The 24,640-nt window shown below is 47.3% G+C and overlaps 1 protein-coding gene across 3 annotated transcripts; it reads right to left on the bottom strand.

Moving 5' to 3' along the window:
• Positions 1-281: 281 nt before the first annotated feature.
• Positions 282-22,787, bottom strand: Msantd3 (Myb/SANT DNA binding domain containing 3). 3 transcript variants are annotated; one of them, XM_028882762.2, is made up of 3 exons: positions 22,595-22,787; positions 9,013-9,464; positions 282-951 (listed from the first exon to the last, which is right to left on the bottom strand). In XM_028882762.2, exons 2-3 carry the CDS (start codon positions 9,428-9,430, stop codon positions 542-544), a joined length of 828 nt encoding a protein of 275 aa, XP_028738595.1. In that variant the 5' UTR covers positions 9,431-9,464; positions 22,595-22,787; the 3' UTR covers positions 282-541. The 3 variants fall into 3 exon arrangements, with proteins under 3 accessions (XP_028738595.1, XP_028738594.1, XP_028738596.1); XM_028882761.2 differs by lacking the exon at positions 22,595-22,787 and adding an exon at positions 22,296-22,382; XM_028882763.2 differs by lacking the exon at positions 22,595-22,787 and having other exon boundaries at positions 9,013-9,867.
• Between the last annotated feature and the right edge of the window lie 1,853 nt (positions 22,788-24,640).

Here is a 24,640-nt window from a genome sequence, read left to right as displayed (position 1 = left end):
AAAAAACAAGCCTGGTGGTGGTGGCGCACGCCTTTAATCCCAGCACTCGGGAGGCAGAGCCAGGCGGATCTCTGTGAGTTCGAGGCCAGCCTGGGCTACAAAGTGAGTTCCAGGAAAGGCGCAAAACTATACAGAGAAACCCTGTCTCGAAAAACCAAAAAAAAAAAAAAAAAACAAAAAAAACACCAAAAAATAAAGTAGAAATCACCAGCCACACTCCTTTATCATCACACTCGCATTTCGTTAAAATAAAATAAAATAAAAAACACAACACTCACACATGGTTCTTCTATGAATTCTAATTAAGGAACATTACATTCAGAATGATAGCACGTAGTGGTGGTCTTCAGAGACTGGAACAGCTTCGTGGCCATGTTAGGGGGACATGGGTTCAGCTGTTTACCTGAATATACTCTTAAATGACTGCCTGCTACCACTCTAATTCACCTAGCCGTAGGTCTGTCACCGGCTACTGACCGCAGAGGTCACATCCCAAACTTGCCAACACAGATTCACTACGTAAGGGCGCCATCCCCAAGTCTTAGGGTGAATTGGGGAAGGGCCGGTTAAATGAGGAAACAGGCCACTCCTTGGTAAAAGTTTGTAGTTTTCTTTCCCAGTACATCTTCTTCTTATTGAGGACTTCCATTTTGATCCTGTGTTCTTCCTCGGCCATCTCACACTCCCGCTCTATCTGCTGGATTTTGGCCACGTGCACCTCATTCATTTGGATCAGCTGCAGCTGTAAGATAGACATTTGCTGATGGTGCTCTTCCTCGTGCATCTTTTTTAAAGCACCTTCCTGAGGGGGTTTGCTCCTGTAGTTTTTATTGGCTGTTATTCTGACGGCTGAACATGAAGGTTCGGGTTGTGAGGTCCCCTCACATACTGGGAAATGGACGAACTCTTTCTCATCATCGCACAGTTCTCTATTGGAAACAGCAAAGGATTCTGGAAACAATAACAGCAAAAACAGTAGCAGAAAACACGTTAAAAGATTTTTACAGGCAGAAGAAAAATGTCAGCCCAATTCCAAACAACAGTGCCTCACTGCAGGATGACTATAAACCAGTGTCTGCATTTGGTCCTCATGTCCAGGTCCTCTGACCTCACTTGACTTTGATAAAGTGTTTCACTTTGTCACTGGGACATCTCTGGGACATGGACAGAGATCCTGAGACAGTAATGCAAATTCCAAACTGAAATGTGCCCAACTCTGAGAAGCATGAGGTCGTAGGATGGGGGTGACAATGTGAGTCATCATGTTAAGTTCCCTGTCCGTCTGATCACCTTGGACAGTTTCTCCATCAGCCATGGGCCTTTTGTCCTATCTCAAGAGTACCATGGGGCTTCCTGCCACTGGGTCAGCCCTTACATTGCTCCTCCTTGGGGAGGAGTCTACACTCTGGTCTAGCTCCCGCATGTCTCTTTAATCACTTCCATCTGGCTGTGTGCCAGTCGTGTTCGGCTCCCTTCCCCTCTCCCCAGCACTTGACAAACCTTGGACTCTCCTTCCTCAGTTAGCTCCTGACATTGCCCTCTCCTAAGTGTTTTCATAGCCCCCTTCCTCTGAGTGCCCCTCCCAAGTCTCCTTGGAGTACTGGGGTTCCTGTTCCACTCACCTGTTTCCTTTTCATTATTCCCTTGAGGTCCCCATCTCTGGCTCTATTCTCAATCTAACTTTATAATCGGCTCCCAGCCTTGCCTCTTCCCTGTTTTACTGTTTTGCTCTTCAAACTATCCTGTGCACACTGGGGTCCTACCCCAAACACTCCTGCTGCTCTTCACAACCCTGCGGCTCACTATTCCCACAGCTTGGAGTTAGGCTCAATACTTACCCCACCCACCCTTTTCAAGCTCCTCTGTGACCCCTGCTGGTTCAGGGCCAACACTGCTGTTCCGAAACCTCAGCCCTCTCCTTCCTAAGTGCTCTCCTTCACAACACTCAGCACACAGTGTTCTGTTTGGGCCCAGGCCTTGCTCATTTCATTTATCCTTGGATACTAATTACTTTCCTTGGTACCTAGTGGATGGCTAGTAATACTCACTGGCCTGAAGACACAAAGAAAAGAGCACGTGGATATAAAAAGGTTCCTTTTGGTAGGTGCCGTGTGTACACTGGTATTTTTATCGGGCAATATAAGTATTAGAGAATGTCAATAAGAAAAGCACTAACTCCAAGCTTGTGGAGTCTTTTTGTTTGTTTGCTTGTGGCTGTCCTCCGACTTAACTGTGCAGCTGAGGATACCCTTTAACTTTTCATCCTTCTGCCTCCACTCTCCACCCCATTGCCTACCCTGGGATTGCAGGTATGTGAACCACCACATGTGGTTTTATATGAAGCTAGGAACTGAACCAGGGCTTTCTCACAGTAGGCAAGCACTCTCTATACCTCCAGCACGCCCAGAGACTGTGACTCCAAGACTTTCTTGAGAAGCTCTACATTCTCAATAAAGAGAATCTTCTCCTTGGAGAAAAGAAATTCTAATTTATTAACAAAATTGATTACATTATATGTCTATTACATTATTCGGGAAGATGGGATGCTGGGAATGTTAACAGCTGCTGGGGGAAATCTAATTCATGATGCTCTGCTAATGAAGGGAGAATGGCTACTGTCTGGATGATTCCACTCTGAGGGGTAAGGAAACAACTCTAAGTAGTCTCTAATTAAGACTAACGGAAAATACAGAAATCTGAAATTCTGAAACTTTGGCAGAGAAGGGAAAAAAAACAACTTGAGTATCATCTAGACAATGGAAATGTCTCTCTCGTACTCCTACCAAGTGCGACGGCTCTCACCAGGACTCGGTGTCCTTCCTGCAAATTCTTTCTGTCTTCCTGGCACTAGTTTAAGCCAGCTATTATTACACATGTCTGTCTCCTAATACCTAGAAGACTGAGGTGGGAGGTTCACCGGTGAGATGTCAGCTTAGGCTACATAGCAGACTTCTGTCTCAAAAATAATATGTGGGGCTGGAGAGATGGCTCAGCTGCTGAGAACACTTGCGGCTCTTGTGGAGCACCCAGGTTTGATTCCCAGCACCCTGATTTCAGGGGAATCTGATGCCCTCTTCTGGCCTCTGTGGGCACTGTGTGCATGTAGTACAAAGACATGTGCAGCCAAAATACTTATATACACATAAATAAAAATCAATATTTAAAAATAAATATCTACCCCCCCCAAAAAAAAAAAAAAAAGAAAGAAAAAGAAAGGAGGAAAAGCCTCTGGTTGGTTCCTTCCCTCAAGTCTCCAACTCTTTTGCAATAGAAAGTGCCTCTCACTTCTCTCATGTAGAGCCCAGCACAGAGCCTGGGACAGCAGTAAGCACTGAATAAATGCACACGGGTCACATCTCTCCCTCCCTGACACAGCTGAGGGACTGACTGGAGACGGAAATGGGAAGGGGTGCCAGGAATGGGAAGGGGGACCGCTGAGGACAGAGGCCCTCGGATGTGAGGATCCACCCCAGTACCTCACGTTTCCTTTCTGATCTTAGATCTGAAAATGGTTTTGTTTTGGAAACAGACACTTTTGTTGACACCTCTACACTCACAGCTCAATCACATGCCTAAGGAGTCTTTAAAGTTCATCCGTTCACAAGGTAAAACTTTCTCCCAATTCTCAACTACTCCCCTTTGTCTCAACAATTCTAGGCTTCAAGGCCGTGGGGGTGACAGTGACATCAGCTGCTGTTCAAGTGTATCACAAAAGGTACCAGATTCAATGTCTACAACCCTTTGAGGACAGTATGACTCCAAAAAAAACCAATCTAGTATCCAAGGCCATTTGGCTACATGAAAATCCAGGATTCTGATCCAGGCCTGCATAATAAAAAAAAAATCATAGCATCTTAATGTCTGTAAGGAAAGAAATGATTCCCTTTAAACTATCTTTTTTAAGATGTGTGCTGACATACACATTCCAAAGAAAAACAGCCAGACCTCTTAAGAAGTCTGGCAGAAGACAAGACTTAAAGCCAGACAGACTGGTAAAGTAACTTCCAAACCAATATTAGCACCAATACATAGTACTGGTGGCTAGTACTCAGATAGCCAGGCGACCCCTTAACTGGAAAAAGACTAGCCTGGGAATAGCAGCCTGCTGCAAATGCATACCCTGCCATCTCTCTCACAGGTGAAACAATGCCACCCGAAATAGAAGACAACCCAACTCTATGCAAAAAGAGTAGGAAGGCTTTTCTGGGACTGAGAACACAGCCAAGAGGGTGTTCTATCACTTGGGTAATTTGAGTAAATTTAGCATCCGCAGGAGAAGCCTACTACAGCAACAAAAAGATGAGAAGAAAACTGTGCGGGACCATCTCCCGTTATTCTCATCAGACGCAGGAAAGAGATAACTGAGAAAATGAGAAGGATGCGGTGGGTGCGTACTAAAGGAGCTTACATCTTAACGAGAGTGAAGAGGCTGGGTTTACACACGGCAGTGGAACTGGATCTTAAACATGCTATCCCAGGCGTGGAGAGCAAAAGGAGGAGCTAGCTGTAGCACAGGTTCTGACCTATGTGCGTTAAGGGGTACATGTGAGGGAATACGAAAGCATGGCAGACCCATGAGGATGTGACACAAGAGAATGAGAGTGGGAACGAGAACCAAAAGGGACACACGCGACTGACACACAAGAGGAGCTTTGCACAGACCAAGGATGCAAGTGTGCCCTGACTGGAAATACATCGCAGTCCTCTGTGCCTGAGTTCACACCCTAAAAGAACAGGACTGGGCTCAGCAGTGCTAAGGGGACTTAGAACGAAATGTTCGCACTTCATGATAGCGATACAATGCACACAACATTAAATACAACTTCTCCTAAAATATGAGGCTGCTACTGAAGACGCCTGGTCCTCATGAGTGTGTTTGAGGCACTGGTGAGATGGCTCCATGGGTAACCCTGATGGCCTGAGGTGGATGCCCAGGATCCAAGTGGTAAAGGTTAGAGCCCACCCCCCCCTCATTGTCCCCTGACACACGCCGTGACATGCACACACACAATTAAATAAACAATCTTAATGTATTTAAACTGTCATCCTACCTACCAGACCCCCCTCTCCACACCTGTTCCTCAAAAAGGATAATTAAATTAGCACAGATCACAAAGTCTGCACACTGGAAACTGTTCTAACTGTGCTTACCTGACAAACACTGGTTTTTCTTACAAATACGTCTTAAGTATATTCCTTCAGTGGTAAGACCACTGTGTTCAAACACTGTTGAACATGTTAAAGCCTTTGACAAAGCCATGAATATCCAGAGGTTAGTGACACAGTGATGCCATCTCCCATAACAAATGTAGCTAGAGGGAGGCCTCTAGTGGAATCCGTTAAACTCCATCCTGCTGAACATTGAATAATAAATTCTAGCACATCTCTGGGAACCCAGCCCTGATCAGCAGAGTAGACTATAAACTGCATGAGTAATTCTGAATGCTTACACCCACATTACAAAAGCTACACTGATTTTGAGATATATTTTAATCCAGTATATTTAAAAACTTAAACATGTAATTAACATAAAATTATTGATGAGATTTTTTTTTGTGGTATTAAAGCTTCAAAATGTGTGTGTGTGATTACAGAACACGTCAGCTTTGTCTGCTCATATCTCCACTGCTTCTGAGCCCCCGCCACTGTGGATCAGACACCACAGTGCTGCAAATACAAAAGCAACACACACACACACAGTCATGTGTCAAAAACACACAAGATGTTCAAACTTTCTACCTTTCGCCCCACTGATTTCCAGAAACGATCATCGGGAACCCTAGCCTTCCGCCGTATCTGTTGTTTGTTTAATTTTATTACTACTTGCCTGTGGGAGAGAGACAGAGACAGCGAGGGAGGGAGGTGGGGGGATGAGCACGTGCACCTCTCTTCTAGGCCAGAGGAAGACACCAGATGCCCTGCTCCAACACTCTGCCTTATTTTCTCAAGACAGGGTGTCTCCCTGAACCTGGAGCTGGGTTGGTGACTCCAGAAATCCTCCTGTCCCCACGCCCACAGAACCGGGGTGACAGCGGGCTTTTTATGTGGGTGCTGGACTCTGAACAGCAAGCCCCTTACCTGCTGACCATCTCTGCAGCCCCTCCTCCCCGCCTTCTTGACAGTCAACTGAAACATAAAATAGTAAATCGCCTTGCAAACAGTTCTAGTGCCTCAACTAGGAGTGTTAACATCATCTGGGCATACTTCTAAACTGACTGCGCACCAAGGCTCACTTCTCTCAGGTCTGTCACGGAAACAGGAGCTTTGACTGTGTTTTAATAAACACCAGCGAAAAGGGAAGCCTCCAGTGTTACCTGTGTACAAATGTCCAGGTTAAAATAATGTGCAGAGGGGGCTCAGTCATAAGAGCACTCGCTGCTCTTGCAAAGCACTGGAGTTTGGTCCCCAGGACCCACATCAGGCGGCTCACAACTGCCTGTAACTCCAATGCCAGGGGATCTGACACCCTCTCTGGCCTCCATGGGTACCCTGCATGCATGCGGTGCATATACATGCATAGACACACTAAGTCACATCTACATATGTGTAAAATCAAATAAACCTTAATACATTTCTTACAAATGAGTCTCTAGCAAATGCCACTACAGAAAGAGCATCAAAAATCCATATTTTGGCCAGGTGTAGTGTCCATCCTTTTAGTTCCAGTATCTGGGAGGCAGATAGACCTCTATTAGCTCAATGCCAGCCTGCTCTATACAAAGAGTTCTAGACCAGCCAGGGTTACAGGAGACTAAATCTGAAAGAAAGAGGGGGAGAGAGGGAAGAATGGAGGGGGTAAAAAAAAAATTTTATTTCCTTCTTGCTTGGAATTTCTACTTGAGTAAATGAATTGCAGTTTTTGAAAGAAAAGACAAAAAGACTTCACGAGATGAAATCTCTAGATACTACCTCAGGTTTAAAAGTGTGTGCGTGTGGCAGGGGATGTGCTTTGTTCCCCAAACAAAACCCTATAGGGGCTGGTAAGATGGCTCACGGATAAAGCTATCTGTCACCGAGCCTGACACCTGAGTGCAATCCCCAGGATTCACACCATAGGAGAAGTAAAAAAATAAAAAGACTAGCTGCAAAACTGACACATAACAGTTTGTGTCTCGATCACACGTTTGCTAAATAAATGGCATTCACGTGAGTATCTTCCCCAGCCCAGCCCAGGACCCCAGGACGGTCCGCCACATGAAAAGCAGGCCTGCTAACTCATTCCCTCCACTCCAGGAACCACTCTGAGTGCACTGAGGGGATGCTCTGCGGCCAACGAGAGAAGAGTGACGGAAGGTCAGCAAAGGAAGTGTGTGCCCACAGGAGCAGCACGGAGGAACAAGAGAGCTGGCAGTGCCCACACTCACTGTATCTGCCAAGATTTGGCTTGTCGTGGAAACCCGAGAATCAAGACCTAGACATGAGTCTCCTACATCAGGAAAGGATACACAAGGTCCTTGACAACTGACCACGGTGGTCACCCAGCCTACTAGCCTGGACTTAACCTTCATCAACCAATTAGCAAGCAAAGTTTGTGCCATAATTTAGCTTCCTAGGATGATCTGCCCACAGGGGGAAAAAGTGTTAATCAAAAGCATGTATTTGGCTCACATGGTAATTACCTTTCTCACTCTACACAGCATTCTTGGTTTCAAACAGTTTCTTGTGACTTTTAATTAACAGGAGCCAGGCCCTTGGAGCTCTGTCTACTCTGGGGACACTGAATTCAATGTTCTGCAAGCTAAGAACCAGATTTCCCAGGCAAGTGGTTGCCGGGTCCTTGGAGCACCTCTGTGCAGCCCTGTAGCAACCCCACCAGCCTCCCTCTGCTTCAGGGTGTGCCTTCTGCAGAATGCAATGAACTTTTATATAAAGAGGCCACTCCTGTCTTAAAAGATGTGGGAATTGTGGGAAATTTATCCACATACATGTCCACTCTCTGCCTGCCTGGAGACATGAGGCACTCCTTGACACTCACCTTTTGAAGCTACAAGTAACCATACGTCTTTCATTATAGACAGTCTCTTCCTTCCCTAAGAATTATGTGTGGCATGTTTTGCTCTTTCAACAGGAATATGCTAAAATTTAACTTTTGTCCCTAGAATTTCTCTAAACCCCTAGAATGCCACAAAAACTCTGGTTCACAATTATTACGGTGAGTAAAACCATTGGAATGAATCTGAGTGGATGCTAAAAGGGTGTTTTGCTTTATTTGGTCTCTGTACTTTTGATGCATTACTTTTTTAAGATTTCTATTTCTAGCCGGGCATGGTGGCACATGCTTGTCTTTAATCCCAGCACTCGGGAGGCAGAGGCAGGTGGATCTCTGTGAGTTCGAGGCCAGCCTGGTCTACAGAGAGAGTTCCAGGACAGCCAAGGCTACACAGAGAAACCCTGTCTCAAAAGAAAAAAAAAAAGTTATATTTCTTTCTCTGTGTGTGTGTGACTCTGTGGCTATGCTTGAGCATGAGGGGCCTGCACAAACCAGAATGGGGTACTGATCCCCAGAGGCTGGAGTTACAGGCAGTTGTGAGCTGCCCAATGCGGGTGCTGGGAACTGAACTCTGGTCCTCTGCAGGAGTAGCAAGTGCTCTGAACCACTGAGCCATCTCTCCAGCCACTAACCTCCGTACTTCTGTTTTTAAATCAGAAATAGTTTACTCATTCAGCACGGCCTTGTGAGTGACTTAAAGTAGTACCTAACTACTCAAAAATAACCCTTTAAAAGACTGAGTGAACGAGATCGCCATCAAATTTCCTTTAATAAAATGGAAATCGTTTAAGCTAAGGAACCCGAGTACCTCATTAGGGAGCTTGATGCACACGCGCTCTTTCTGGTTAAGCAATCATCATCTCTAAGAAAGACTACATAAAAAAACGGAACTTCTGTATGCCCTGTGTAACAACTCAGTCTGAGAGCGACATTTCTTACAAGTTTCCTAAAAATGAAGCCTTTCACAATTCCAATGATAAGCTGTTCCAGCCAGCACGGCCCGCTGCGTGGGGGAGGGATACCTTGGGCAGCTGCATCCGGGTGGTATTCGGGCTCCTCCTCGGGTGGGCTCTGCAGGAAGTACAGCTGCTCAGGCAGCATGTTGCCGATCTTCTCCTTGCCCAGGACGTGGTTACTCAGCAGTGGGCTCCCGCTGCGCTTCACTTTCTCCCTTCTCTCATGGGCCATAATTTTTTTGGTCCGAGCCTTGATGTTCTCCCAGCACTTCTTCAGCTGTTTGAAATCCCGCAGCGACACGCTGGGCTGAGAGTTGTATTCGTGGGCCAGTGCCTGCCAGGTGCGCTGCTTGAGGGCAATAGTTCGCGCATCACTTTTCTTACACTCCAACACATACTTGTACTTTTCTACCAAAGCAAGCAAGATGCTCTTCTCCAGCTCTGAGAAGTATTTGGCCGGCTTAATAATTTCGTTGTTTTGCATTTTCCACTCTTATTTCTCCTGGTCGTTAGCTAGCCTGCAAAGGGAAGTTTGAAGCAAGAATTACCAATTCCAGCAATAGAAATGTCACAAATCACTGAGGCTGAATCCCTAACCTGGTTCCCTTCTTTAAAAGGGGGCAAGTAACTTCTTTTTCATTACTGTTGAGCCAGGAACACAGCCAGAACTTCACTGAGAATGGGATTTCACAATCTCCAAGTTGATTTCCCAGGAGTCTTTGTGACACCTACATATCACTCTAATTTCCTAATTTATCTCTGCTTAATATAAGGAGCTGGTTCGTCTCCCAATGCTAGGCAGCACTGGAAATAAACAGCTTACTCTTTTTTTTTTTCTTTCACAGATGAAGGTAGTCTAATCAAACAGATCAAGTTATATAAAAGCACTACCAAGATTTCAGGTTCATAAAGAAAATGCTCCTGCATGTCTGATATTTTTGTTTTAATTGTTTTTTAGATTTATTTATGTACATGTTTTGCCTGTACATATGTCTATGTACCACTCACATGCCTGGTGCCCAGGAAGGTCACAAGAGGGCGCTGGATCTCCTGGAACTAGAATTACAGACAACTGTGAGCTGGGAAGAGAACCCAGGTCCTTTGCAAGAACAAGTGCTCTTAACCATTGAGCCATCTCTCCATCCCTGGTATCTGTTGCTTGTGGTTTTGTATCCTTGACCTAGGTGATGCACCTGGGGCAAGCTCAGGTCCTTCAAAAACGAGAGGGGGAAGCCCTGCATGGCACCTGATACCTGCAACCTCACTGCCACTGCAGAGGCTGAGACGGGATTGCGGCAAGCTGGAGCCCATAGAAGTTCTAGGCCAGCCTAGGCTACAGTGTGAGGTCATGTCTCAAAAAGGAAAGACATAAATAAAAAAATGAGAGGTGAGGTCTATGACCCATTAGGTCTGAAGGCCATTTATTTATCATTCATTCATTCATTCATTCATTCTGGTTTTTCCGGACAGGATTTCTTTGTGTAGCCCTGGATGATCTGGAATTCCCTATGTAGACCAAGCTGGTCTTGAAGTCAGAGATCTGCCTGTCTCTGCCTCCCATGCACCACCGCCGCCCGACAACTGAGAGCCATGTTTAAGACGGGACAGTGTTACGCAAACAATTTCTGTAATTTCAGAATTGAATCTGCATCCTTAGAGACAGAGTGCAGTGCTCCTCGCCACAACTGAGGGAACCAAGGGCCAAAAAGCTGAAGTGAATTGCCCAGGGCACAGAGAGAGTGACACACAGGTGTCTTTTTGTCCCTGAAGACCAGTGCTCTTGGTGTCGTCCTATGATGTTCCTTAGACTGTGGGCAGTTTCAAATGATTCGACCCCGCCCTCCTCTACGGTGCTGAGAACCTCATAAATGCTGTACTGTTCTGATGTGTACGAAACATCTTTCTTCCCACATCTTCTGCTCACAGGAAGTTTCCTAAGAGATGACTCCCACACGCCAGTGGTGGCAAACATGGCCGAGCCACAGCAGCTGCAGGAACAAAGTAGAGCGCTGGTAATATCCCCTGCTGGAAAGGACCAACACAGCCCTGGACCCGTTATGTTCTCTAAGCCTCTGATTTTTCAGAGTCAGTAGACAGCATCAAGATATTGATGGTGTGGTCCATTTAAAAGCGCCCACTTCTTATCAGGACTGGCAATGAACTTGGAAGGAGTCCTGAGAGCTAGAGTGAGGTCATCCGAACACCAGAGTGGCAGATACACCACGTTCACTACATTGTTTTCTCAGTTATTTTGTGTGTTTGAGATTTTCCATAATAAAAACAGAGGGGAAAGGCTGTGGCTTTTCTTTCTTCTTTTTTGATACAGGATTTCATGTAGCCTATGACTTTAAAAAAAAAAATCACATTATGGGGTTTTGAGAGATGACTATTTCAGAGTGCCTGGTGCTCTTCCAGAGGCCCAGAGTTCAGTTCTCAGCACTCAGCAGGGTTCAGTTATAGAGCAGCTCACAAACAACTATAATTTGAGCTTTAGGTGATCCTCCTCAGGCCTCTCCAGGTGCATGCGCGCGCGCGCGCACACGCGCGCACACACACACACACACACACACACACACTTTTTTTTAAAAAAATCTTATAACCATCCTATAAAAATCAAATGTGAAAACAGTTACTCTCACCCACGATACCTGCTGAGAGGTATCCTGTTGTTGTCAAAATGAAGCCGGAGCAGACCAGGCCAGCAGAAAGTCTGGAAGCTGGGCCTTTAAATGAGGGTAACAGAGTCTGATGAGGGCCTTCACAATGCTCTACACCTCATCCCAAGGCAGGCTTAGGATGAATACTACCAGGGAGGGCTAGGCCCTCCCCACCAGACTTCTCTCTTCACTGTCACACTGGGCACACCTAGTACCACAGTTACCAAGACAACCAAACACGTGCCAGAGGCAGGTGTGCCTCAGACCTTAAGCAAAGCTAAATAAGGCGCCATTTTTCTTCAAGGACATGACCCTGGCCCCTTTAAACTTTCAAACCTGTGCTTTGATTATATGACACTCATAGTCCCACAGTGGCACCCAGTCGGGGCTCCCTTTTCCCCACAGGACAAAATTAATTCTCCGCCTTCATCAATATGTCTCTTCACTATAATCCAATGTTTCCCAAACTAAAATTTGTGAACACAGGTCCTGCACAGCTTCCCTCTTCCATGTCATCTCTATCTCACAACCCACCCATGTCCAACCTTCTTTGGCTTTTATATGGAGTCAGTGGGTACAGTGGGTGTCCTTAAAAAACAGATAGCTCCCAGAGCCTACTCTGACTCCCCCACACCAACACCTCTGCCTCAGCAGACATGATATGTCTACTTTCCCCGGGTCCCCCATTCTTTTAAGAATGGCTTCTCTAAAGACTCAGATTTCTTTTTTTTTCTTTTTTCTTTTTTTTTTTTTTTTTTTTTGGTTTTTCAAGACAGGGTTTCTCTGTGTAGCTTTGCGCCTTTCCTGGAACTCACTTGGTAGCCCAGGCTGGCCTCGAACTCATAGAAATCCGCCTGCCTCTGCCTCCCGAGTGCTGGGACTAAAGGCGTGCGCCGCCACCGCCCGGCTAAGACTCAGATTTCTAATTCACAAATGAAAAGGGTTTCACTCTATTTTTTTCTGGGAGGTGTAAAGCTATTTTGTATGTAGCATATATTTGCATAAGCTTACTTTCTAAATAAATATCTCTTATGTTGACTATTGCTTAAAAAAAAAACTCCAGAAGAGGAATTGTTGCCTCAAAAGATGAAAGCATTCAAACTGTCTTTGTAAACTGTGTAGCTGACTTACATCCCATCTACAGCACGATAGTCTAGCTGTCCATCACTTCCTCTGCTCTTGTTGCTAACATTCTAATTCCACCCAACCGTGGAGGTGAAAGACATCCTTTCATTGCTTAATGTCCTATGATATCTTGGCTCTCAGGCAAACAAACCACACTCTGAGGTTCGGTCTCTGTGACACTGGTAGAGCTGAAACTGTCAAGCAGTTTAAGAATTCTTCCTTGCCGTGTGTGTGCAGTACCGCTGGCTGCCAGCAGGTGGTGATGGAAAGGGATGGGCTGGGGTGGGAGTGTCTACATTTCACAGAGTTCTGCCTTAAGGGTGGCCAGGTTGAGCCCCAGTGAGAGCAGGTAAGTTTTACTGAGTTCTTATTGTGAGTTAGACTGTATACCAAATGCTTTAGGTGCAGTATATCATTTCACCTTCCCCTAAATCACTCTTGAGAGCATCATCCATTACACTTTAATTTTTCTGTTAAAGAAAAATCTAAGTACCAGAAGAAATTATACAACTGCTCTCAAAGCAAATACCCAGAATTACCAACACCTGGGGACCATTAACAGCCTATTAACTAAACTGTTATTTAATCACTAGCTAAGTACAACCAGAGTTGCTAATTTACTTTGCTTAATTTCGTAGAACACCAGGCCTCTCTGGGCCGTGTGGTTGTGTTCGACAGGAAGTTAAAAGGGACTCCAGTGTACGCCCAAGCTTTTGTACCCCAAAGTTTCCTTATGGATTACCAACAGTCTTGTCAGATAGGCTGCTTAACTCTACAAACTCATCATTATTCTATTTCCAATATAAGAAAGCTGAGGCCCAGGAACCTGCCACGATGACAGAGACAGTGAGTGGCGAAGCCAGAGTCACAGCCGGCGCATGTCTGCCAGGCCCACACTCCTCTACTCTGCCCAGCTCTCTCCGTTCAGCTCTAGTGATGGTCTCTACTTCCTGCTAAAATGGTCTCAATTCCTTAGCGATCCAGGGAGCCGCTGGCAAAGGTCCAGTGACAGGGCAGCTCGGGAACTGTGTCTGCTCTGCCCACCTCCACTTGTTGGCTCTGCCCTCTTTCCTCCCCACCCCCTTGCCTCCATTACCTCCTCGCTCCCTCTTAAACGGAGGGCCCACATCTCTCCCAGGAATGCACCCCTCACCCCGTCTAGTCAGAACTCTGAAATAATTTCCCCAGCCGATCTGATACAAACCGGAAGTAACTGCAAAGATAATGTAGAACTTTAAAGTGGTCCCCACCCCAGGGGTAGGCAGCAATCCCACTACAATCCCACGGGAGCAGCTGACTGACAGTTCTCATCAAACAAACAACTTCCCAAGTAAGAGATCTCTCCAGCAAAGCTCATCACTGGAAATACCAAGGCCAAAAAGCATAATCTAGCTTAAAACTAATCCACAATGTCCGTAATAGGTTACAGATGGCAGCTCAGCAAGCCTTCCCTGTTGTGTGAGCTTTTGCTAGAGCTGGGCTGCCTTCCCTGCCCCTACTCTGCTCAGCAGCAGCTCCTCCTTATGGATGCTGTTCTGTTAGTATACTCCCTGCTAGTATATTGCATGGTTGTAATCCAACAGCAGCCTAGTGACCCTCACAAGTGGGCCCCAGTAGACAGCGAATGCATATGTACATTTTATATAGGTTTAAAACTACCAGCCACACGCAGAATATTATAAGACAAGGCTGTGTTAAAGTGTACTAAAAGCTGCATTAAAGTAAAAATGGTCAATAAAACAGCAAAATCCAAAGGCAGTCAAAGTTCCCCTGGGGCTTGGCAAAGATCTGAAGACAGGTCTAAATAAAAGAGCACAATAATTCTAATATCGTAAAAGAACAAAGGGGAAGCGATTAGCACAATTCCCAAAGCACTAACATTGATTAGACCACCAGAAGTTGATGACCAGGTACTAGTTCATTTAATATTCACCTTAAAAGGAAAAGCCAGCTGTTTGTGAACTGAACGACTGTATGTTACCAACTTCCACTGCCACACGGTTAATCTCCAGTGGGCCGCGCTTGGGATTAGACATTTAAAGAAGTAATTAAGATTAAATGTGACCCTAAGTATGAGCCTTTGATCCAACAGGAATAGTGCCCTAACAAAGAGACATCGGAGACCTTGCACACTCTCCCCCGCCCCCTCTGGACAAAGGGGGAGGGACAGATGAGCATACTATGAAGTGGCAAGGACTGACATGCCAGGACAAGAGCCTCACAATGAAACCTTTCTTGCCAATACCTTGATCTAAGACTTCTCGGCCACTGAAACGACAAGGGAGAAACTTCTGTGCTCAAGCCACTCAATCTGCAGTATTTTGCTAGGGCAACCAAAGAAGGCTGATGTGACAGTCTGTGATTTGTAAGTCCACCAAAGGTGAAACTAAGTCTTAAGGCTTGAGCAAAGTCTAGAGAAATGGCAAAGATTTTGTTCCTATTGCCTTTTGTAGGGGGAAAAAATCACCCTTTGAAGTTAATCCGGTACCTGAAGAGCTAGGATGGAGAACTCAGACAGGGGTCAGGACAGTAATAAGCTAGGCTCCCATCGTGAGGCGAAATGAAGCAAGACAGGGCTACTGAGAACCTGTGCTCATATCCTAACATGGGAGCTGTGCCCCTCTGTGCATCACCTGTGAGATGGATTAGTAACCCTGAACCCGCAGGAGGCACAGCAGTGTAAGAAGCAAGATCAGAGCGTCCGTGCACTGTGCTTCTTTCTCTGTTTGTTCCCATTTCAAACTGTTTCCAAAGTAGCATGATCTCTATAATGTATACCCAAACGTATATTGACCAGCCTTTTATTTCATATACATAAACTTTAACCAGTACAGAATACACTCCCATAGATGCCTCAGCACTGTTCTAAAATATAGGGGGGACACAAAGATAAACCCCACATCTTGGGAAGAATACTGACACAAACTGATGCCTGAAAGGAAAGGCGTTCAGGAACAGACACCCTAACAAAGGACCACGTGCCCTGGCTGCTCAGGGGAGGGAAGAGGGGGTCTGCCCTCCTGTGAACAAGAGACCATGAGTTAGACTTCTAAGGATGTGAACAGGAGGAGCCAAAGGAGAGAACTCAGATTTCTTTAAAAAGGGAGGGGGTGGGATAAGAAAGGCTCTGCACCCGGAGTGGGACAATGCTCACAGGGAGAAAGAAGCGTGTTAAAGGATGCTATGCCCAGGACGTGTCTGTGCACACACAAGGGTAAGGGAGGCAGAGCATGCAGAGATGCTGCACTGAGATGCACTAATGAGCGTGGCCTGAACGAGCGACAGTCCAGGCTGGCATCAAGGCGAACGGTGCTCCCTAAGGTGGAGAGATGGCAGTCCCACAAAACTGAAGCAGCAGAGATCTGTAGTAGAGAGGCGAAAAGGCAGCGTGAGGAACAGCAGCAGAGCCGTGCCCAGGACTTAGTTCCAGGACAGAGCTATTCCTAAGAATATGAACCTGAACGCCTACGAGAAACAAATTAGCAACAGAACAAAACAGGATCACAACCTGGGAGACACAAAGGACTAACATATTATACATGGGCATTGTGGGTGGGCCAAGCAACCTGTCATACACCTCCCATGGAGGCCTGCCAACAGGCTCTAGGCTGTCCTAAAAAACCAAAGGCTATTTCCTATTTTCTGTTACCACTCTGTATCCTGATTCAACATCTTGAAAATAATCATTCTTTGAAATAACCTAAACCCTAGCATATTAAAACTTTAAAAAGAGAGAAAAAAAAAAAAGACCTCCCCCAACCTCTCTTTCTTCACAAATGAGAAATCTAAGGCTTGGCACAAATAAGCGCTTCCTAGGGACCTGGTACCAGGGAGGGGACAGCCTGCTGCTGAAAGTTCATGGTTTGTTTCCCAGCTCTTTCCCCACATCTTCCCATTAAGGTGCCCTTTTCTGTGAGGTATTTTCAAGCCGTTCCCCCCCGCCCCGCGCCATCCCATCTGCTGTGATTTGGATCATAAGGCCCCTTGTGTGAGAGCCTGGTGCCCAGCTTGACATTCTCAGGAAGAACTGGAACCGTCAGATGTGGATCTGGTGAGGTGACTTCAGGACACGAACTAAGCGCCTAAAGGAGAGAGCAGAACTCCAGCGCCCCTTCCTCATCTTGTCTTGGCTCCCTGGTAAGCAATTTTTCTCTACCATGTACTCCCACCATGCCACACTGCCCTGCCATAGGCCCAAACCAACAGGGCCAACTGAATGAATGAAGACCTCCAAAAGAATGAGCCTAGCCACATGGATGGCACACACCTTTAATCCCAGCCCTTGAGGCAGAGGCAGATGGATCTTTAGGAGTTCAAAGCTAGCTTCATCTAAATAGCGAGTCCCAGGCCAGCCAAGGCTACATAGATCCTGTCTCAAACAATCAAAAAGTATGGGCCCAGATAGCCTTTACCACCCAATTCCCAAACGCAGTGCTGGGGACCAAAGCCAAAGCTTCATGATGCTGGGCAAGTGTCTGCTACTCAGCGACACCCCCAACCCAGGCCTTTTCTTTTTATAAACCGATTAGCTCAGAGTTTAGGCACAGTGACAGGAAGCTGGCTGACATGTCATCTGAAAACTTAAGGGCACTCTGTCACTTAGTCTGTGACATGCAGCAAGCCCTCCTTCCTTACTGTCAGTTCTTCATCTCTACATTACCCCTAAAGCAGGTGTTCTCCAAGCCCCTTCCAGGCCGGGCAGTGTTTTTCTGCAACCTAATTTCCACCACCAAACATGGACGGCATTTTCTGATTATTCACGAAGCTAGTAGGGGTTTGGACCAGTGAAATAAAATACTGTTCAAAACAATGAGATGTTTTCCTGGCACTTCAAATAGCCCTTCTTGCTCTAAGGCCATATGTAGGTTTAACTTTATAAAGGAAGCAACCCCGGGTAATGCAGCTAAGGCCAGTGATCAGTTCTCCAGTGTCCTGAAGGCTGTCCACCATACTGAAGGCACTGGGTACATATTTGCTGAATGCGTGGTGACACACACCTGCTTGCCATTTGTATGTTTTTACTAATTACAGCTACACGTTCTACTATCCAAAGTATCTCTTTTGATAAGGAATAAATAGGGGAATTATAGTTTTCTGGTTTCTAGAAAATACCATGAAGAGCCTAAAGGAAGTAGAAATGGCAGTTGTTCAGAGCCTCATGCTAACTGTGGCTGTCCTTTTCTGTTCACATGCTCAGACCTCCCTGCCCAGGACGGGCGCTCACCCACCCCCTTCCCTCCCCTCCACCTTCTTTCCTTTAGAGGCCTTGCACCAGCAGTGGCCTTTCCTCTGTGTCAGCCCCCTTCCCCACTCTCTTCAAGTAGCCGCAGAACGTGGAAGTGTTTATTTTTGCCATCTGTATCTGAGTGTGACTGAGACCGGATCCAGCCTTGTGTTTAAGGCAAGCCCCCCACTCCTCACCCTCCTCTTCTCTGTCCTCCCACTTACAGAAACCCTTCTTTAAACTAGATGAGAGTTCTTAAAAGTCCTGACCCCCTCCCTTCATCTCCTCCACAGCTCCATTCTAAACCAGCCCCCGCCCAGGCTCCCCTGAAATGCCTTTAGATTCATTATTAAAGGCTCCCCTGCAGGAAGCATTTCTGACACGCAGAAGGTGCCCTTCTGGGGGTGTTCCACACCATCCTGCTTCTTGTCTTAGCCAGGACACTCTCCTCCACTCCCACACTTCAGAAGACTGAGTCTCAGATCTGCTCTAGCCCGGGGCTATCAAGTCCTCAGCTCTTACCACAGCATCTCTTATAACAATTTCTCCACACTACTATCCATCTGCTCTGTCAAGGGGGAGCTACACTGTGTGCGCATCTTTCACACGGTAGACGATCATTGCTTGTTCAGACATATTGCCATCTCTCTACCAACTTCCTCTATCACTGTCCCATATGGGCACCTCAGAAATTATTAATTCTCCAGGGAGCTAAAGCCATACTAATTATTCCCCCACCATCTACAAGTCTCATGACATCTGGTGACTTCAGCCCTACCCACGGCGCTTCCCAAGCAAAAAAAACCTCAGCATGCTCTCCCACATGAGCAACCAGTAAGAAAACCCATCCTATGATTTCCTTCACTATCTACTGCTGCCTCCCCTACTCTCGCTGCGCATCTCTTCTGTCAGACCTTAATCTGCAACTGCTCTCCCGAATGCCCAAAGCATCCTCCATACCACCATGGGACAGGGTGTCCTGCTTTTACCCTGTGACACACCCCTGCTTGTACCCCGTGGCATCTCTTCCACTTCTTAAGTAATAAAACAAGTCCAAACTCCTCACAAGACACTCAGGCTTTTCTAGATCCTTCTTGAGTCTCAGCACCTCCTCCATCTGCCCCACCTCATGTATCTTTCAACCTAATCCGACCAAACTCACCCTCACGCCCTTAAATTGGCTATCTTCTCATGGCTCAGTTCATGTTGGACTCCTCTGCCTGTAATCTTTGCTTCAAGGTCCATTCAGTACCCATTTCCATCCTAACAGACCCAGCTCCCATGTAATTGTTCTAAAGCCTGCCTAAACTAATGCCCACAGGCCTGCTTATAAGTAACGGCTTTCCTTCCAAACTGAGTTTAAGCCGTGTAAGGTACGTTATATTGGTTAACCGTCCTCTGCTCTTACTGGGTGAAGGCTGACGCTGGGAGAGGGGAGGCCCTGCACTGTCTGGGGAAGGCTGGCTCCTTCGCTCTCTAACTAGGAAAAGAGCAAGCCACAGTGGGCATTAGGAACACTGTCCTTGAGAACAGATTAGGAGATAAACTATTTGCAACCACCTTAACTGAACACGAAGCTAGAAGTTCATCCATAGAAAGCTCATGGGCGGAGAGGCTGGAGAAGACCCTCCTGCCCAGGAGTCTCTCAGTCAGGAACTCCAGCTGACTGCCTCAGTTTCCACAGTTTGTTTCTGCTGGTTGTAAACTCCCGATTCGATGATGTTCTTGGTCTGCTGGTGTTTGTCCTTTACCTGAGAAGATGATCCCATTCTACCTAGGACTCTTGATCGGAAACTCCAGCTGGCTGCCTCAGTGGGGCTTCTCCAAATTTCTGCCGCCTATTTGTAAGCCCTAGATTTGATCTGGTCCAGTGGTGGCTCTCTCACTTGGTCTACATCCAGTCCGTTGGATGTTGTGATCATCCAGTTTGATGTTCTGCCATCTAGCTATGGCCTTCCTCTATCTGCTACTCACTACTTAAGTCTTTTATTTTTGCTAGCTATCTGTTAAATAATTCACTCATTCAACACTGAAGGTGTGACTATTGTAGAACATGCTCCAGACTCTGCCGAACCAAAGAGCTTACACGCTATACGTACAATGCAACTGCGTTTTTTAAGACAGGGAATGTCACAGCTGAGACTCAACAGCATGAATGAGATAAAAAGAGGTGGTCATAGAACATTCAGAATTTCTGCCCTAGGGCTCAAACTCAGTGTGAAGCGCACTGGCCCTGAGTCTCTAGCAAATGAGGTGACCCACTCTTCTATAAGCCCACAGTCAATCATAAATGTCAACCAGTAGCACATCTCACATTTTTTTATAACTTGCTCTTTGTGTCCATCTCCCTCACTGGAATGGGAAACTCCTGAGGAAATATATAATTTCTGACTCATCTCTGCATCTCCACATGTAGCCTATGACTCAGCAAAGGACTGGCACTCAGGAAACATTTATTTTGAATGAATTTCCTAATGGCCAGGAAATATAGTAAAATGTTGTTGAGTTTCCTGCCAACTACTTGAAAAAAGAAAATCATCTCTCTCTCTCTCTCTCTCTCTCTCTCTCTCTCTCTCTCTCTCTCTCTCTCTCTCTCACACACACACACACACACACACACACACACGTACTATAATCACAAAGGTAAGAGATAGCAGGGAAATGGCTGAGCACCCAAGTTGTCGATCTCTCCCAAAGCACTTGCTCTTTCCACTCTGCATAATATTTGTTGCCCTTACCATCATCACTGTGGACCCCAAACCCTCTTCCAAGTCCTGGTTTAAAACAAAACACCTTTATCCAAGAAATCTGTCCTGCTCACTCACGGGAAGGTGACACTGGGTAAGCAATCCAGAGAGCGCAGAGTGCCTGCCTCCCTGGTGGCTTCCCGCAGTGTACTGAAGTGGCCAGCTCCACTGCTCTCCGTCCTACTGCAGACCCGGGCACCTTTCCTGTCTCCCTCCTTTTCTTTCCTTACAGTTCTTAGAGTTCTCCCCATTCCAAACTGAAACTCAGAAGTTTCTTCAGTCCCACTGTGTCACTGAAGCAAGTGAAGAGAGGTCCCAACTCCCCTTCTTCACATCAGTTAGGCTTTTAAGCATCTTACAACCAGGAACCAACCCCTGCATCCTAAGACGCGCAATGCTTTGCCAGGCCTAATGTTAGTGCCTGCAATTCATCGGAACACTTCCGCCCAGCTGCAGGAGTAAAGAGAGACAACTTCTGATCTTTCTTCGGGCTCCTCCCACTCCCCCCCCCCCAGGGCAGACCTGTCTCAAGATGCAGCTGTGGGGAGAGGAAATGGATAACCCCATCTTTCTCCAGGTTTTAGAATTCTTTTTCCCCATTCCTTATCTCCCTCTCTGGCCTCAAACTCTCACAGCTGTCCTCAATCCTAACTCAGGAACTATTTTATTAACAGTCAACAATTTCCTGAGTAACCACATACCCGTGGCCTCTTCTGACACGTTTAAACCCCTACACAACTCAGGCCCTAATATCCCAGCTCCCGTTTTAAATGTGTGAAAAGATGTGTCTTCACCCTTGATCCATTCTCCTAAGTAGCGCAAAACATTTGTACTGTTAAATGTTATCACAGCGATAAAACATCCATTCTCTATCATCAGAACAGGCAGACTAAATTCGTGTTTCTTACTCCAACAGAACAATTATCCCTGCAATTTACAGAGCTACCTCAGGGCCAGTGCGATGATTTAATAATTCATGTCAACTGTTTAGGACCTGGGCCCTGGGACATGAAGTACTTAAATTTAGCTATCAGCAGATACACATTATCTCTCACAATAGTACCTGGGGGTGGGTATTACATCACACCCTACTCCCCCATTATAGAAACATCAACCCAGCAGCCTCGGAGCAAAGGAGCTTCCCCAAGGTCAGTCGGGCAGGGATGTGATGCGCTCTTTCCCTCCTAAGATCCTCTGAAGGAGGGACCCAGCCCATTATCCACAGGACCGGACCGAAGGCGGGGGTCTCAATGGAGACAAGTACGGAAAAGCGGCGAGCGCAGTTCCCTGCACACAGTGGGAATGTGAGGACCGCGGCACCGCGGGGCTCGGCTGGATTTTTCCCCCAGCGCCTCCTGGGCCCCGGGCTCGGAGTTCCCCCTCCCGGGAGCTCCAGCGCGTCTGCGAGGCCCGCGCGCCGGCGCTTTGTACGCGGCAGGCCGGCCGGGTTCCCGGGGCACCGCGGCGCGCGCCGGCGGCCGGCGGCCTGCGGGGAGGAGGGCGCGGCGGCTCGGCCCCAAAGCCCGCCGGACCCCCGCGCTCCCGCTCCGCCCGCCTCCCCGGCCCGCCGCGGCCCTCCCGGCCCCAACCTCCTACCTGCAGCGGCGGCGCGGCGGCCGCGGGTCCCGGGGAGGGGCGCGGAGGCGCGAGCGCGGCGGCCTGGGCTGCTCTGGCGGGCTGAGCGGCCGGCAGGGCCGCGGGCTCCAGGCGCCGGGCGGCCGCGCGCCCCCGGCCGGCCAGGCCCCGCCGCGCGCGCCGCGGCCACAAAGCCCCGCGCCGCCGCCCCCTCGCGGGCCGCCGCCGCCTCCTACCGCTCGGTGGGCGCCGCGGAGGGCGGGAGCGCGGCCCCGCGCAGTCCCCACCTCCCCGAGCCGCGGTCCCACTGCGCTGCCCACCTTGGCCCGGGAGCTGCGGAAGGGGACTGTCTCCGCCAACAACAAAAGAATGCATTTTCCTACACTGGGGGGATGTGGCAGTCACCCGCAGGAGTTAGCGCCAGCCTCCTGATTGACATGGGCCCTTTTCTTTGCAGACTCCAGGAGGCTAGGAATGGCACCCCCTCCTACTCTGAGTTCATCGCCAACTTTTGTGGGTTGTTTTTTTTTTTTTTTTTTTTTTTTTTTTTAAATCGGCCGGATGTGTCTCCTAAGAGGGTGTGCGCTCTCCCTCCCCCCCAAAACCCCGGCAGTGCCCACCGACCTCAGGACCCGCCCTGGGTGCCGACACGGTGGGACCCAGCGCACGCGGCTTAAACAACTGTGCTGCTTGGGGCCCTTCTTCGGACAAGGCCTCTACCCCTCCCCCAAGGATGAAGACTCTTTCTTTTGCCCTGGATCGGTAAAGAAGATTCCAAACCCAGAGAAGGGCAAAAGAGGGTGCTTAAACTTTTACTTTTTCCGCGAGATGAAACTCAACATAACATAAAGATAACCGTTTAAAAATTTACAATTCAGTGGCATTTATTATACTTAAACAGTCAGCAATGACCCCCTCCTAATTCTGAACGGTTCCATCAGAAGGAAACCCACACACAAATTAATCAGTCGCTCCACTGCCTAGTCCTCTGAAAAACCATTAATGCATTTTCTTTCTCTATAGATTTACCTTTTCTGTATATTTCATATAAATGGAGTCGTTTTGGGCAGTGTGTGTGTGTGTGTGTGTGTGTGTGAGGCTGTTAGTGTGTCGTGCTGTTGTGTGTGTGTGCTGGTGTCCGCGACAGGCGCTGCGCCATGCAGCGCAGGCTCGCACTCTAGAGTTACCCCAGGCTTGGCCTAAATACCTAATACTGCACTGATACTACAGAATGCAAGGTCATATGGTAACTCACTTTGAGACAGTCTCTGTTACCACTAAGCAGAGGATGAGCTTGAACTTCGGATCCTCCTGCCTCCACCTCTGAAATGCTGGGATTACAGGTGTGAGTCACACATCCAGTCACCCACAATCTTTAAACAGGTGATCATCCAGGGTTTTGACTGCAGAAAAAAAAAAAAATAGAGAGACACCCAAACATTCCCTGGTGTGGGGGCAGAAGCACCTATAGAATACTCTAGACTAAGAATTATAGCTGCTTTTTGTTCCTTAATTTAGCAATGATTTGTGTGGTGTCCCAGGAGCTTTGAAATTGCCCAGAGAGCCAGGGAACAGACTTGATGGTGTGGTGAGGTGAGGGGGTGGGGTGGCATTCTATTGGAAACAAACTTTATGACACACCATTCCAGAAGCCAAAGCTACTCACCATTTGCACGTAAGCTTTCCATGTAATTCTGTGCTAGAAGTCCTTAAAGATAGTATTCTTAAGTGAGGATGCAGTGAAAGGAAAACTGCTGGGCTATGAAATGAGAAGATCACAAATTTTGAATGATAGGCAATAAAGTGTGGGTAAAGCAGGAGGTGTATGTAGCAAGGGGGCCTGGCCTGTACTACTTATTTCCACATGGAGTATTTTATCTGCCTTGAATCTGTTTTCTCATTGCTTAAGAGAGAGCTAATGCTGCCTACCTGATAGGATAGGTAAAAGCTTCCAGCTCGATGGGCATGGTGGCACACACCTTTAATCCCAGCACTCCGGCACAAAAGCAGGTGGATCTCTGAGTTTGAGGCCGGCCTGGTCTACAAAGCAAGTTCCAGAACAGTCAGAGCAACACAAAGAAACCCTGTCTCGATAAAAACAAACAAACGGAAAACAACAACTTCCAGCCTAACCTCAATAAATGATCAGCGCTTTTGATTTAAAATGCTGAAGATTGGCATGCGCCCCATGAAGACAAGCTGCTATGAACACAGTTGACCATGTGTTTCTCCTCAAATCAAGAAAGCAGGCTAACTTTAAAACGATTAAGACCAGGGTAACAAGTCAGATCCCTAACACAATTTCTGCATCTCGTCTTACTCTGTTTCCTGACTCAGGAAGGCAAATTACCCTGGTCAGGTTTTTT

This window comes from Peromyscus leucopus, chromosome 2 (genome assembly GCF_004664715.2).
Source record: "Peromyscus leucopus breed LL Stock chromosome 2, UCI_PerLeu_2.1, whole genome shotgun sequence".
NCBI lineage: Eukaryota > Metazoa > Chordata > Mammalia > Rodentia > Cricetidae > Peromyscus > Peromyscus leucopus.
The sequence above is the reverse complement of the archived record's forward strand: the minus strand, read 5'-3'. Positions and strand labels throughout refer to the sequence as shown.

Coding starts and splice junctions, on each gene's coding strand:
- Msantd3 (XM_028882762.2), bottom strand. CDS start 9,430: ATGCAAAACAACGAAATTATTAAGCCGGCCAAATACTTCTCAGAGCTG. Junction 952..9,012: donor CCCGGATGCAGCTGCCCAAG/GTATCCCTCCCC, acceptor TATTGTTTCCAG/AATCCTTTGCTGTTTCCAAT.